Source organism: Rutilus rutilus (assembly GCF_951802725.1).
Source record: "Rutilus rutilus genome assembly, chromosome: 2".
Lineage (NCBI taxonomy): Eukaryota > Metazoa > Chordata > Actinopteri > Cypriniformes > Leuciscidae > Rutilus > Rutilus rutilus.
In genome coordinates, this window is record NC_140210.1 from 26,751,967 (window position 1) to 26,766,670 (window position 14,704).

The following is a 14,704-nucleotide window of genomic DNA, read 5'->3' on the forward strand; positions in this document are numbered from 1 at the left end:
ATCCTAAAGGAATTATTAAGCCACTTGACTTACAAAATGTTTATGGATTTTCTGATCATTTTTCCCATGCAAAACAATTGAATGGAGACTGGAACTTCAAAAAAGGAAACAAAAAGCACCATAAAATTGGTCCACGTGACTTGTGAGCTTTTTAACAGTGTGTTGAATTCAGCTTAGTTTTGCGATATTCTTCCCCTCCAGAGAGCTGTTAAAGGATAAATTCTCTGATTTTCAACCAGATTTGTATTGTTACTATGTCAGTAATATATGTAAATGAACAATGTGAATTCAGATTGGGTTTTGTGAACCAAATCACAACTTTCCTCACGAACTCTTAAGGTGATGATACACAGGGTAACTTTTTGAGCAATGTTGCTGGGCAATCTTGCCGAGCGATTGTTGCTTGGGCACTTGCCCATTGAAAATGGCCAATACATTTCTATCTGGATAATTTAGATCGGTTGTGGGCCCTGTGTCTCATCTGGTTGCCCGTTGATGGCAACATTGCCCAGCAACATTGCTCAAAAAGTTGCTCTGTGTATCATCACCTTTAGCTTAGATGGATTTTTAGTGAATAATACATTTCAGACTGTTAGACTTGATGCAAAGCCTTTTTAAGACTTTTATATATAACACACAAGCCAAATGGGGTAATTTTATTTTATTTTTATTTTTTTTTGCATTGTTTTTGAAGTTTGAAGTTTGAGCCCCCCTTTTTTTTTGTAATAGCATGAAAAAGAGCGAGTATGTTATTCAAGAAAGATTCCTTTTGCATTCAACGAAAGTAAATTTAAAGAAAAATACAATTTGAAACAACATTGCAGTAAGTAAAGGTTGAATAGAATATAATTTTTGGGTGAACTATCCCTTTAACCCCTGTGTCCCAAAATAATTGAGCCAAGCGCTTCGCATGTGCCAACCTCCAACTGTGCCTCAGTGTTGCCATGGCAACTGAACTCAGAAGCTACCATCTTTTTTTAACCCTTCAATCGATTACGACTAAATAAGGACATGCTTCGTGTCATGGCAGGCCTCAAACACACTCAGAGAGTTCGCATGGGGCCGTCACTCTCTTTTTTTTATCTAGATATTTTTGCTTTTTTTTTTTTTTTTGGATTCCAGATTTCTTCTTTTTGCTGCGTTGTAGAACAGAGAAAAGCGGAACAGACAGAATTTGAGAATAGAGATGAGGGAAGATGACACGCCTCTCTATGTATGTTTCTCTACTTGCCTTCTGTTTCTTTTTTTTGTCCATAATAGTCAGTCCTGGTTATTTATTGTATCTGGTGCGTGTATGATCTGTGTTCTGTGTCTCTTACTCTTTCTCTTTTGCAGTGTAGTTTAAAACGCGAGACTCTCCTGGCAGAGTTTCCGGCAGCTGTGTTGACGTGCTTGCAAGATCTCCTTTGATATAAATCACATTCAGGCAGGAGGGAAACACACACCGGGCGTCGTCACAGCAACGGCGGGCTCACGTTGATAGGTTGCCTAGAAGTAGTTGTAGATAAAAATTTTAGCTAAAAATCTTAAATAAATGAGCTTTTCTGGTGCAGTTTTAAAGGCTTTCGGCAGAACATCCTACTGTTAATCAACAGAGGCTGTTAAAAATTCATCAGCATGTCAAAATAAGTGTTAAATATTAAGCAGTAAGAGACCCAAATCAGCTCAGCTAAACCCAGATTTGTTTCATGTCTCTTCGAGGTTGTCGACTGCATTGGTGAAGAGGACACCTTTCAATTTGACTGTTATCCTGCAGTGAATAAATCATAAACCACTGGTTTTTAAATCTACAATGGGGGAAATCTGCCTAGCAACACAGAATGAATAGAAGCAGTTTTCTTTGAGGAATTTCTCTGTTTTGGGTTGTATCTCAGTCATTAGTAGGCAAGCAGAAATCATACAAAATCGAATGCATATACTCTACAAATCTACGTTTCCCAGCCCACATCCATTAATTGTGTGATGTTATTTCAAAAAGTTAAAATGTGTAATTTCTGCATCACTAGCAGCACTAAATGGAACTGACCCATGGGCTGGAAAAATCAGCTATTTTTATTTAAAGTACTAAAATACTTTGCACAGTCAACCAAAGAGAAGAGAGAGAGGCTGCATCTGAATATTTGTACTTCCCTAATTTTTGTTAGGTGAAAAACAGTATGTGAAAAGAGTTGTATGTCCAAGTTCACAGTATTTGTAAATCAGTATAGGCAAAAAGTACTTGGATGACCTGCTACTTCTGGCAAGATTCTGAGGTGTGGATCCAGTAGACACTTTACTGTCCAGTGGGATTTTTGGTATGGCAACTGACACTGTGGGTCACATGACAGTGACAACATGGCGCATGTCCAAATTTCTTTCATACTATATAGAACGTCATGAAGTACCTACTCTGAGATTTCAGATGCAGCTTGTGATGGTCTATTGTGATTTGAAAAACCTCTGGTCACTCTCATTTCCTTGCCAATAGTTTCTGCAAAATTCAGTTTAAAACTATTCAAACAAACAAGATTTGAATTGAATTTGCATAAAAAGAGCAAAAGGTTTCAGAATCAATTGCAACCATTAAAAAAAAAAAAAAACCTTTACTGTCTGTAACAGCATTGTCTCAACCAATGTTGTGAGTCTGGAATACCTTTTTGACTTGATTAATGGCAGGCGGTAGCGAAGTATGCAACTTCAGTCTGAAAAAGTTGAACGTTTGAAACGGTGTCCTGTGTGGTGCTGTTGGTGATGCAGAAATTACACACTTAACCTTTGAATAGACAGTTTTTTTGTTAAATTGCATTAATGTCTTCAGCTAATAATAGTACTTTAATCTCTGTTTAACCTGTTTTACCATGACTAATTCCATTTTCCCCTAGAAAATCTGTGCAGAAAGCAGTCTGATTGTGTGTGAGCTTACAAATGAGACGGGAGTATCGCATCACTTACAGAAAACAGTAAATGCGATGATTCACAGACTTACAGAAAGTGGTAAAAGCATAAGCACTTCATTTAAACCATATGTTTGCCTCATTATATATTACGCTATTAGAAGTTTTTGTTTTAATCTTGTATTTTCCCAATATTTTCTTCCAGCTTGCCCACTTGATTGCTTTGGATAAAAGAGTTTTGCTATATGAATAAATGTAAATAATTAGTTTCATTAGCAATCCACATCTGTACCTGTTCAGTTCTCTCTACCTTTCCATCCCCCAGTCACTCTTTTACATTTCCCTATACGCATGCGCACACACAGATGAGTGGGCCATCCACTGCCTTCTGTGTGTGTGTGGAAATGAAGATGTCATTACATTAGCAGTTGAATAGCGATACCCCCCACATGAATAAGAGGTGAATGAGCCCCCCATCCTGAATAGCTGCCCCCTCTGCCCGACTGTTAGTACAGTTTTACGCAGCGCAAACGATTGGCCAGAGCCCCTGGGCATGCGCAGCTTCAGCCTAGAGAGCCCTCTGTTAGGATTACCTCTACAGCCTCTTTAGCATCTTAAAAGAGAAGCGCTTTTCAATGGCAGAGTTTGAGTGGAGTGTGTGCGTGCGTGCGTGCGTGTGTGTTTTCATGCCTTTTCACTCTTTGGATGTTGTCCTGAACAAGATGTTTTCATTATCCTGGTGTTCTCTTGCTCACGTGCGCAGCTGCACACAAGTTCTCGACACTTCTAGTGGCTCGCACTCTTTCTACTGTTGTTGTAGTGGGTTGCTGGTTGTTTAGCCATTTAAATGTACCACATGCACAAATACACATGAGGGAAGTGTAAAAATGAACAGAAGGAGGAGAGAGAGTGAGTGACAGCTGAATGGGCCCAACCGTTTTATTGGATTTAATTTTCCAGAGCCTGACAGAGACACAGACGAGGGTTTGAGTGAAAGGTCTCTAGCATGACGTAATTTGCCAGTGCATATCAAAAATAAACAGTGATATTGTGTCCCATTTATGTATTTTTTAATTTCATGTCCCCTGTTTGTGTGTTGTTTTTTGTTGTTTTTTTGCTTTCTAGATTTTTTTTCTTTTTATTTCATGTCCCCTGTTGTTTTGTTTTATAGGTTTTTTTTTTTCTAGTATTTTTTGCTTTATAGTTTTTTTGTCCCCTGTTTTGTCTTGTTTTGTTTTTTGCTTTGTAGTTTTTTTTATTTTATTATCTATTTAATTTTTTTTACAGTGAAATTGTGAATCATTTATGTATTTTTTCATTTCATGTCACCTGTTTTGTTGTAAATTATTTTGTAGTTTTTTTTGCTTTCTAGTTTTTGTTTCATTTTAAAGCACAATTGTTTTCAGTACTTTTTTAAAACTTAATTTGTTTAAAATATCAAACTGTCGGTAGTTACTTCAAGGTTTCAATCAAGTTGTTTGTGCGCGTGAACTTCAGATTCAGTGAAAAATAATCTTCCATATGGGTTTTCTCTACTTTATAGTTTTAGTGATTTGTAATGGACTTCAGTTGATTACAGAAGTTAAATTTGTTGACACCTTAGTTTGTTTTTTTCCCAAGCACTTGTCAAGAACAAACAGATCACTTTTTTTTGCCTCATTTAGATTTATCCTTTATCTCATGACACCATGGGTCCAGTTGGAGCTGAAAGAGTCATGGGGTCAAATCCCTCTTTTAATTACAGAGCTCCGTGGCTTCTGCGCGCCTCAGGCATACTATCTGTAGTATATTAGCCAGGAAGCAATAGCCTCCCGATTCTCGACACTAACAAAGGAAAGAACAGATCTCCTTTTTCCCGTTCTTTTTTCTGGCTTCGTTATTTAGATGTGTGTTTCTGCGGGCATTACCTGAAGCTATACCTTTCTTTACTTCACCAGAGTTGATGCCCTGGGCTGGGGCCTGTTTTTGTGAAGGGATTTGGTTCCCCTGGCAACAAAAGTATGGTGGCTTACCTCTTTTGAGGTCGAGAGATTTAGATATTCAAGACGTCAATATGCCGTGCGTGACCATGTAGGCCTATCTGTCAATAAAAATGAAACTCTTATAAAGAAATGTCACAGTTTCTATTTGTTTACAAAATTAATTTCAAGTATATAATCATAAATCTTTCTGTTTATGCTGCTGTTCAAAATTTGAACAGTTTGGGGTATTATACGTTTTTGAAAGAAGTCTCTAATGCCTCTCTAACAGTTGTACAGCTTAATATCTTTGTTGAAATGGTAATAAAAGATTTTTAGGATTCTTAGATGAACAGAATGTTCAAAAGAACCGCATTTATTTAAAATAGAAATCATTTGTAACATTTTAAATGTCTTTGGTGTCACTTTTGATGAGTTTAATGCATCCTGGCTTTAAAAAAAAAAGAGACTCTTATGACCCAGAAGCCTAGTGTAAGTTCTTCAAGATCATGAGAGAGATACATCAGTCATGTGTGTCCAAAACTTTGGAAAAGTGGAATCCGGTGTCACCTGATGCACAGTGGTGTATTATAACCAGAAAAGTACATCTTGATCACATATTGTGCAGGTGTGTTGAGGTTTGATGGAGGAGTAAAAACAGGGTGTGTGTGTGTGTTATGATGTAGGATCTGATTATCTCGGAGTCATGCGAGTCGTGCAGTGAGACGTGACATTTTCTGATTGTTGCCTTAACGCATTTGATGCCTATGGTCTTGATTTGTAAGTAAGATCTTCTCCGAATAAATAACTTAGATGACATAAAATGTGCCTTATTATAAATTCTTTCTCTACAGGCGGCCGACGGGGTGACCTTCATTGGTCCTGACACGCATGCCATCCAGGCCATGGGGGATAAGATCGAGAGCAAACTCATCGCCAAAGCTGCCAAAGTCAACACCATCCCAGGCTTTGATGGAGTAGTCAAGGTCAGATATTATTTATTTGTTTTTATGTTTGTCCTCAGTCTTTTCCCAGGAATTCCTCACAACACTTGCAATATTTGCAAGACGTTTTTATCAGATAAACAGCACATGCATGTGCACGTGCTGTTTATCTGATAAAAACGTCTTGCAAATATATGTGTGAAGAAGTGTTCAGCCCAGCACAGATGGGTGGTATATTGGAATTACAAAAACTTTTCTAGTGGAGCTAAACAAAGAATCTTGCTGAAAAATGTGTTGCAGACAACAATATACATATGCTATATAGTTTATAATATAGATTGTATTTGTAATACAGTACATACACTGCCATTCAAGTTTTGCATTTATTTGATCAAAAATACTTAACTTGAAATAGTATCACAATTTAAATTTTTTTTTTTTTTAATGATTTTAAAATTTTAATTTAAATGTATTTGTCATTTTAATTATGTCATCTACATACTGACTTGTTCTTGTACAAAAAGCCCACTATTTTAGTAGTATGTTTGTTTTTTATGAACTTAAGAAAGCTTGTTCAGACACATTTTACTAGGACTTTTCACAATTGCATTCAATCATTCATCCAAAAAAGTAGTTGACTCGTCGGCGGGTTGGTGTTTAACATATGTAAAACGACTCTTGGCATATCGCATCAGCAGTTTGTGCTGGCCAAGTCCATTGGCACATCACAATGGGATGCATTTTGTGGGCCGAGGAGCTTTCCTCCTCCTGTCGCCATGTATTGAACAAGCGCAACTGCAGTCACGCGAGCCGCGACTAGTCAGAACAGACCCAAAGCGTCGACTAGTGGCAGAAATAATCTAATAGCCAGTGCAACTCCTGTCATTTATTGTAGCTTCTGTTATGAACCGCATCTTTTGATCATTTTCACGCTGCACAGGAGTTATAGTCTAACGGAATAACTTTGTAAAGCAGAGACGATTGTTGTTGAAAGTACACACTGTGATATTCATCACGTAACAAATTGTAGACCTCGTTTTGTGTTTCGTTCCATTAAGTTGTCATATATACACTATAATTTAAGTTTAAATAATAAGTTTGAGGTCAGCATAATTTTTTTGAAAGAAATTAATACTTTTATTCAGCAAGGATGCATTAAATTGATCAAAAGTGATAGTAAAGACAAGATTTCTATTAAAAAAATGTGCTTTATAAGAAATGTTACTTCAGAACAAAATCAGCATATTAATTGATTTCTGAAGGATCATGTAACACTGAAGCCTGAAAAATCATCCAGCCACCACAGTACATTACATTACGTTTTAAAATGTATTAAAATGGAAAAAAAACTTATTTTAAATTTATTTCACAATATTACTGTTTTACTGCGTTAAATGGTGAACATAAGAGACTTCTTTCAAAATCAGTAAAACGGACCCCAAACTTTTGAACAGTAGTGCTTATATTTTTATATGCCACTTGTTCTGTTGCAAAGCATACAACAAAGCTCTTAACCACAATAAAGCTACATATCAGTCGAAATGTCTTTAAACTCTTTCTCCTGCCTCTATTCCAGTGTCCCCTCCCCCACTCATCCCCTCCTCCTGCATGCTGTTTAAATGGCCTTTAATGGCCGTGTGGTGGCCGTTTTGACACTTCCTGGGCTGATAGGGCTCTATAAAGCAAAGATGTGCCGCATGACACTCTGATTGTATGGGCATTACCATCTGTGAACACCTCCTCAACGACCCTGATAGCATCAGCACACTGATCACAGTCTGACTCTCACACACACGCAAAAATCTCCCCTTTAGTCCCTTCTGCTGGATTTCTCACTTTAGCTTAACTTCATTTAATGCTAGTGTAGAACTCAGCTGCTAATGTATTTTGATGTCTGGTGAGAAATAGATTTAAATAGTTGTTTCACTATTTCAATAATTGGTTGTAAACAATAATTTTGTCGCCATTTTCAGCCCTCAGAGATTCGCAGTTGCATAATTGCAACAATTGTTTAAAGCAATTAAATATGACCTATTTGTTACTGAACACAGCAGCTTGCAGTCTGAAAGGAATCACAGTAGCATTTTTGGCCAGAAAATATTTGCAATTTGGTTCTCTTAGCACAACATGACGATTGCCCACTGACACAGTTGACTTTTTCAGATCAATTTGGCAGTCTTCCAAGTATTAGACCGATATTTGTATTTATTTTCCTTTTCCTTTTTTTAAATTGGAACATATTAGAAATATAAAAATTAGTTTCAGAAATGTAAAGGCCTTAATTGTAATTTTTTTTGTGTGTGTGTTATTTATACAACAAAACAAATTAGGCAAATTAGAGAGAAACTGTTCTAAACGAATTGGCTTAAAAAACCTAGTGAAACATTTTCTACATAAAGGCCCCGTGAAATCGAAGAGTGACCTGGCATGACGTCATTTCGAACAAAATCAGGCCAAAATGAAGTTTGTTTTGTGTTTGTTTCGAGAGTTCGAAACGGCCTGGCTGTGTCTGAAATCGCCCCATACCCTCATTCACTGTTCCCTACATTAGTCCGCTAGTTCACTTGAGGGAATGTAAACGAGTGAGTGAATTCGGACGCGGAGCGCTCCGGAAGGGCTGCCTTCTTTGTGGAAATCTTCTCCGTTTCATTTCTTCTGTTCAGTCCCTCGAGGTCCTACTGGAGAGCCGCTTTATTGCAGAAAATGTTATTGGAATTCTAATTGAAAGAGACACTGGCACTGTTTTTCATGTTTAATACTGTTGATCTGCTTGCTTTTAAACAATCTATTTTATGAAGTGGTATTTAAATAAATGTGACGACTTTACCGGAGCGCCGAATTGCAGAGCTCGTGCAAACATCCACATTGCTATGATCAGATGCTTTCTTATCTACTGTTTTCTCATCGCTGTCATTTTTGTTGTGTGTTTATTTTGTTATTAAAAGAAAAGCGCGAAGCAGCGTAGACGGCATCAGGATGTTTGCTAACGGTTTATGTGTTTATGTACTCATGTGTTTCAAACTTCTTTTTACACCAAATTGAAGATCAAAAAAGAACTTGGGCGTGAGCATATCGGAGCCTTAAGGGTTTCTTCAAGTCACTTCAGTCACTGATGTCTCAGGCAATTATTTATAATTCATTTTAATTATATTTTGTTTTATATTTTATTTTTGTCACATGATTAAAGATTTAAGATCACATTTAAAGTGAATTTAAAACCATTTCCCTTCTTATCAAATGCCTTTATTTATAGATTTTGTCAAACCCTTGTCCCAGAGCCAGACTCTGGCATCCAATCTTGAAACTTAAAGGTATAGTGGAGGATCTTTCAGAATTTTAGATAAGACCCGTCCTCTCCACTTTTTGAATAAGTTTGATTGATTCACCAGAATGATTGACAATTAGGAGGACCAATAGTATAGGTGATCCACCCGGAAGTAAAAAATCCTCTGCTATACCTTTAAAATCCATCATAAAATTATAAATTTTTCCCCCAAATATTATAACTTTATTTTACTGCCCTTCAGTTGTGGAATCATTTCCACCACTACCAACAATTCTGCCCTTAAAATAGTTTCAAAGGTTAGTGTACTCGGTAAGTTTCAGCAAAGATGTGAGGGTAAATTTCACTTGTGAATGGCATGTTTTTATTGCATTTCAAATAAAGCTCTTATTTTGTCATTATGCAATAAGTACGATAATATTTTATTGTATTTCAGATGCTATGAAATTATCCTTAAAAAAATTTCAAACACCCTCATTTACGCCACTTTAATATATACCACAATGCATTACTCAATTAATAAATTGACATTTTATAGAAATCTTCTTGTCCTTCGACGTGTGTGTCCTCATTGTTAGTATACAATTAAACTAGACAGACTGTGGAAAATATAATAGTGGCTTTAGAAAATGATCTCTGGTCCAAAAGTTCCTATAGCTGAAACATGCATCAGTCCTTTGGTTTCTTTGACATAATTATCGTAAATATGACTTCTTAATCAAGTGATTTTTGGGAAAATCTGATCATTTACCCTTAAATTACAATAACTGTCTAGGTAGTAAAAACTATTATGCTATGTAGCTCCCTCTGCTGGACTAGAAGCGGGAACTGAATTATCTTACCTGCTGCAGGCCACATCACACAAACAGATACACATGAACTAAAGTTATGTTTATTTTTTATTCAAGGATGCAGAAGAGGCTGTGAGAATTGCAGGAGAAATTGGTAAGCGTGATTATAATGTAGACATTTTGTCGTAGTTTGCATCTATTAAGAATAAGGTCGTGCAGTAAATAAAGCCAAGTCAGAATTTGTGTCCATCTCTTGCAGGGTACCCTGTTATGATCAAAGCGTCTGCTGGCGGAGGTGGGAAAGGGATGAGGATCTCCTGGAATGATGAGGAAACCAGGTGAGACGTGAGGAAACATGATTCAGGGACATTTTTAATACTAAAGGATCACAGACATCTGATCGCTAGACAGACCGTGAGACCTCTGTGGAAGTTTTCTTTGGAGAGAGTCGGCCTAAGGTTCTTTTCAAGCTTTAATAAGCTTTATGAAATTAATTCGTTAATTAAATTAATTAGTTTTTCGGTCAGCGCTACAGGGAATTGTACAGTTTTACAGCTTAAGTGACAAGGCTCTTATATTATCATGTTTCATTTTGTAATCCACATTTACATATTACCATTTACAAATCAACCCCTTAGATTCTCTCTCTCTTTCTATCTATATATATATATATAATATATCTGTCTGCCTCCTTCCCTTCTTTCTTTCTTCTTCCTTCCTTTTTTTTTTTTGTTCTTGGGAATATTAATAAAAACGTCAGAGGGACATGTTGCTGTTAATTGTGTCTTTTGTTGCCGTAGGCTGAAGCCAGGCTTTTGTTTAAGATTTAATTGGATTTATCTTGAGCGGCAAAACAGTCACTCAGAGCAATTCGAGAGAGAGAGAGAGAGAGAGAGAGAGAGAGATAATCTAAGGGGTTGATTTGTAACAGTTACAACAGCTACTTGAACCGACTTCCAGACAGTTTAGCTAATCTGAGGAAGATCTAGTAGTTCACAGTCAGTCAGTCTTCTTTCATTTGTATATAAGCAGACATGAATGGGACGTCCAAAGTTAATAATAAAAACACTATTTTAACTCTAAACAAAAGTTATTAACAAAGAAGTAGTTGATGTACAGTGAAATGTGAAAATAAGAACATGTGGATCAAAGTATGTAAAAGTTTTTTTTTAGGTTTATGAATTAAAATGTTTGATTATGTTATTAGAATGCAATGTAGTTTTATGAAGCTTTATGTTTTGTTTCAGGGAAGGCTTTCGTTTCTCCTCTCAGGAGGCAGCATCTAGTTTTGGAGATGATCGTCTGTTGATTGAGAAGTTCATAGATAACCCCAGACATATTGAGATTCAGGTATTTACTGGATAAGACCACCTTGCTTGTGGATGTGAACAATTAGTCATTCTTTTATAATGTAAGCATAATAGTATAGTCATCAACATGTATTCAGTGAGCCAAAAATGGTGCTTTAGTCCTTTCCTTTAGTTCCTTTAATAAATAACCAACTTTTGCATAGATTCCAGCTAGATAACAATCTGGGCATTCTTTCAGCCAGTTTAATGAGTTTTTCAATAGTCTTCAATGAGTTTCTATATACAGTACCATTGAAAAGTTAGGGCTGGTAAGACTCTTTTGAAAAGTCTCTTATGATCACCAAGGCTGCATTTATCGATCAAACATACAGTAACAACAGTAACTTTGTGAAATATGATTATAATTTCAACATGTTCCTGTAATCAAAGCTGAATTTTCAGCATCATTACTCCAGTCTTCAGTGTCACATTATCCTTCAGAAATCTCTCTAATATGCTGATTTTGTGCTCAAGTAACGTTTCTTATTAATACCAATGTTGAAAGCAGTTGTGCTATTTAATATTTTTTGTGGAAATTAGAAATGATGAAAAGGAAGAAAAACTGTTAAATGGGCACTACCTGTATTAGGTTTAAGATATCCCTTACCAATTCATTCAATCATTAATTTATTAATTCATTCAACAGTTCATGCATTCATTCATTCATTCATTCATGCCACTGATCATACATTCATTAAACAATTCATTAATTCAACAGTTCATTAATTCAACAGTTCATGCATTCATTCAACAATTCATTCATTCATTCATTCAACAATTCATTCAATAGTTAATTCAACCATTCATTCATTCATTCATTCAACAATTCATTCAATAGTTAATTCAACCATTCATTCATTCATTCATTCATTCATACAAGTTCATTCATGCATTCATTCAACAATTCATTCATTCATTCATTCAACAATTCATTCAATAGTTAATTCAACCATTCATTCATTCATTCATTCATACAAGTTCATTCATTCATTCAACAGTTAATTCATTCAAACATTCATTAATGTATTCAACAATTAATTCAACAGTTAATTCAACAGTTTAATTAATTAATTAATTAATTAATTAATTAATTCGTTCATTCGTTCATTCATTCATTCAACAGTTATTTCTTTTCATTCATTCATTCATTTAACAGTTAATTAATTCAACAGTTCAATCAATCAATCAATCAACAATTCATTCATTCATTCATTCAACTGATCATACATTCATTCAACAATTCATTAATTTAACAGTTCATGCATTCATTTCATTCAATAGTTAATTCAACCATTCATTCATTAATTAATTCATACAAGTTCATTCATTCATTCAACATTTAATTCATTCAAACATTCATTAATGTATTCAACAATTCATTCAAAAGTTAATTCAACAGTTAATTCAATCATTCATTCATTCATACATACAACAGTTTGTTCATTCATTCATTCGTTCATTCATTCATTCATTCAACAGTTATTTCATTCATTCATTCATTCATTCATTTAACAGTTAATTCATTCATTCAACTGCCAACCAAAACTAAACCCAAAAATGTGGAATAGAATACGAGAGGTTACCTTTTTGCTTGTAGGAGTTTTTTTTTTTTTTTTTGATGTAGTGGTTAAGGATCGGGACTAGTAACCAGCAGGTTGTTGGCTCTACTCACAGGAAAAGTGAGCCTTGAGTCGTCGTCATTGTACCGCTTAATAACCGCTTAACCTCAGGTCGCACATTCCTTCTCTACTGATGGAAAATAAAAATTCAACATTCTATAACATTCCTGTAGTTTAAACCATAGAGCATGGCGCTATCAATGCCAATCGATTCCTTGAGAATGCATGAATGGATAATGTATACCTTGATTGCAAAGTAAGTCACTTTAGATAATAGCAACTGCCAAATGCATACAAGTAAATGGGATTCAGTTCTAGATTCTAAAGCTAGATGCATGACAAAGGACATAGTACACTGTGGATATTTGTGCTAATGGCTTCCATTCTGTTTTCTGCAGGTGTTGGCGGACAAACATGGCAATGCACTGTGGCTGAACGAGAGAGAGTGCTCCATCCAGAGAAGAAACCAGAAAGTGGTGGAGGAGGCACCCAGGTTTGTTTAATTTTTTTTTTTGTATTTATTTATTTTATAAATCTAAAGTCGACCTGAGAGTTGTTAATATATGGCACCAAAGTCTCGATACGAAGTGTGAGGCTCTCACCCCTGAAGAAGGGGAAAAAATAAATAGAAAAATTCAATAAAAAATATTAAATAAAATCTTGCATTAAATGTGAAGACAGCAAGCATCTCATTTACATTGCTATAAGTTTGTGTGTCTGTTTAGCACCTTTCTGGACCCTGACACTCGAAGAAGGATGGGAGAGCAGGCCGTGTCTCTGGCTAAAGCAGTGAAATACTCCTCAGCTGGCACTGTGGAGTTTCTTGTCGACTCCAAGAAGAACTTCTTCTTCTTGGAGATGAACACACGTCTACAGGTTTGTATGTTTGAAGCACATCCTTTTTGCTTTCTTGAAATATCATTACATTATATTCAGGGTTTGTAATTAACACCTGCCACCCCATCAAATGCAGGTGATAGTCAACCATGGTGGGTAACGACTGATTCATTTTGCTGCGCCATTCACATAGTTTTCCATTAAATTACATTTAAACAATTGGATACTGACAGTCACCCTAGGCTGAAGATAAATGAATAAAGTTTAGTTCGGTATTTTGACATTTGTAAGGAAACAACTGATCACTTTATGAACTGACAAACACGTACAGTAGCGTATGCGTACAGTCGAATGCTTAGCATTTCAGTATACTCCGTGTGATAGCGTGTGCGAAGCTATGGTGTCGAAACATGCACTAGAACGTTTCATCTTTGTCCAGTGTCTGTGCTATTTTTCCCCAGAAGTTATTACTGATAAACATGTCTTAGTACTCTTTTAAACTAAAGTTGCGGGTGTCTCTTAACTCCCTCAAACAAGAGCATAAGAAACAACATTTATGGAACAGTTCATGTCAGATTTTGTTGCTGATTTGAAATCTGTTATTTAAATGCGAGTTCAGCAAGCAGTTTTTGAGATTTCAGCATTCCCCCATTCAAGTAGATAGGACTTTGGACGAAAGGCCCAGAGGCGTTGCAAATATGGCTGCTGAGTGAGCAGAATTTCCTTGAAAGGGATTTTGGTTGTACATTTTTTTTTTTTGAGCCTTACATTATCTTTCCAATTTATCTGAGCACCCATTAACGACAAGGCAGACTGTCTGCATGAGAACTCTGTAAAGAGTTCTGTCTGTCCTTGCCATTTGAAAAAAAAAAAGATACCTGACACTTAACAAGATGTAGACTTTGAAAAAGAGCTTTAATTTATGCCATGGAACAACTGCATTGCATGTAGAAATTCAAATAAATATGAAGTTCAATTATATGTGAAGTTCAATTACATTAACAACTTTGACATCAAACACACACACACACCTTTTAAAAGATTACATTT

At 35.8% G+C, this 14,704-nt stretch overlaps 1 protein-coding gene across 1 annotated transcript in view; it reads left to right on the forward strand.

The window, feature by feature from the left end:
• The window catches only part of pcca (propionyl-CoA carboxylase subunit alpha), a 44,542-nt gene that overhangs the window by 9,401 nt on the left and 20,437 nt on the right, over window positions 1-14,704 (forward strand). Inside the window, exons 7-12 of the mRNA XM_084401551.1 lie at window positions 5,686-5,817; window positions 9,967-10,003; window positions 10,109-10,187; window positions 11,097-11,199; window positions 13,216-13,310; window positions 13,543-13,693. Of these exons, the coding sequence (XP_084257677.1) occupies window positions 5,686-5,817; window positions 9,967-10,003; window positions 10,109-10,187; window positions 11,097-11,199; window positions 13,216-13,310; window positions 13,543-13,693 (597 nt within the window). The remainder of the gene's footprint in view (window positions 1-5,685; window positions 5,818-9,966; window positions 10,004-10,108; window positions 10,188-11,096; window positions 11,200-13,215; window positions 13,311-13,542; window positions 13,694-14,704) is intronic.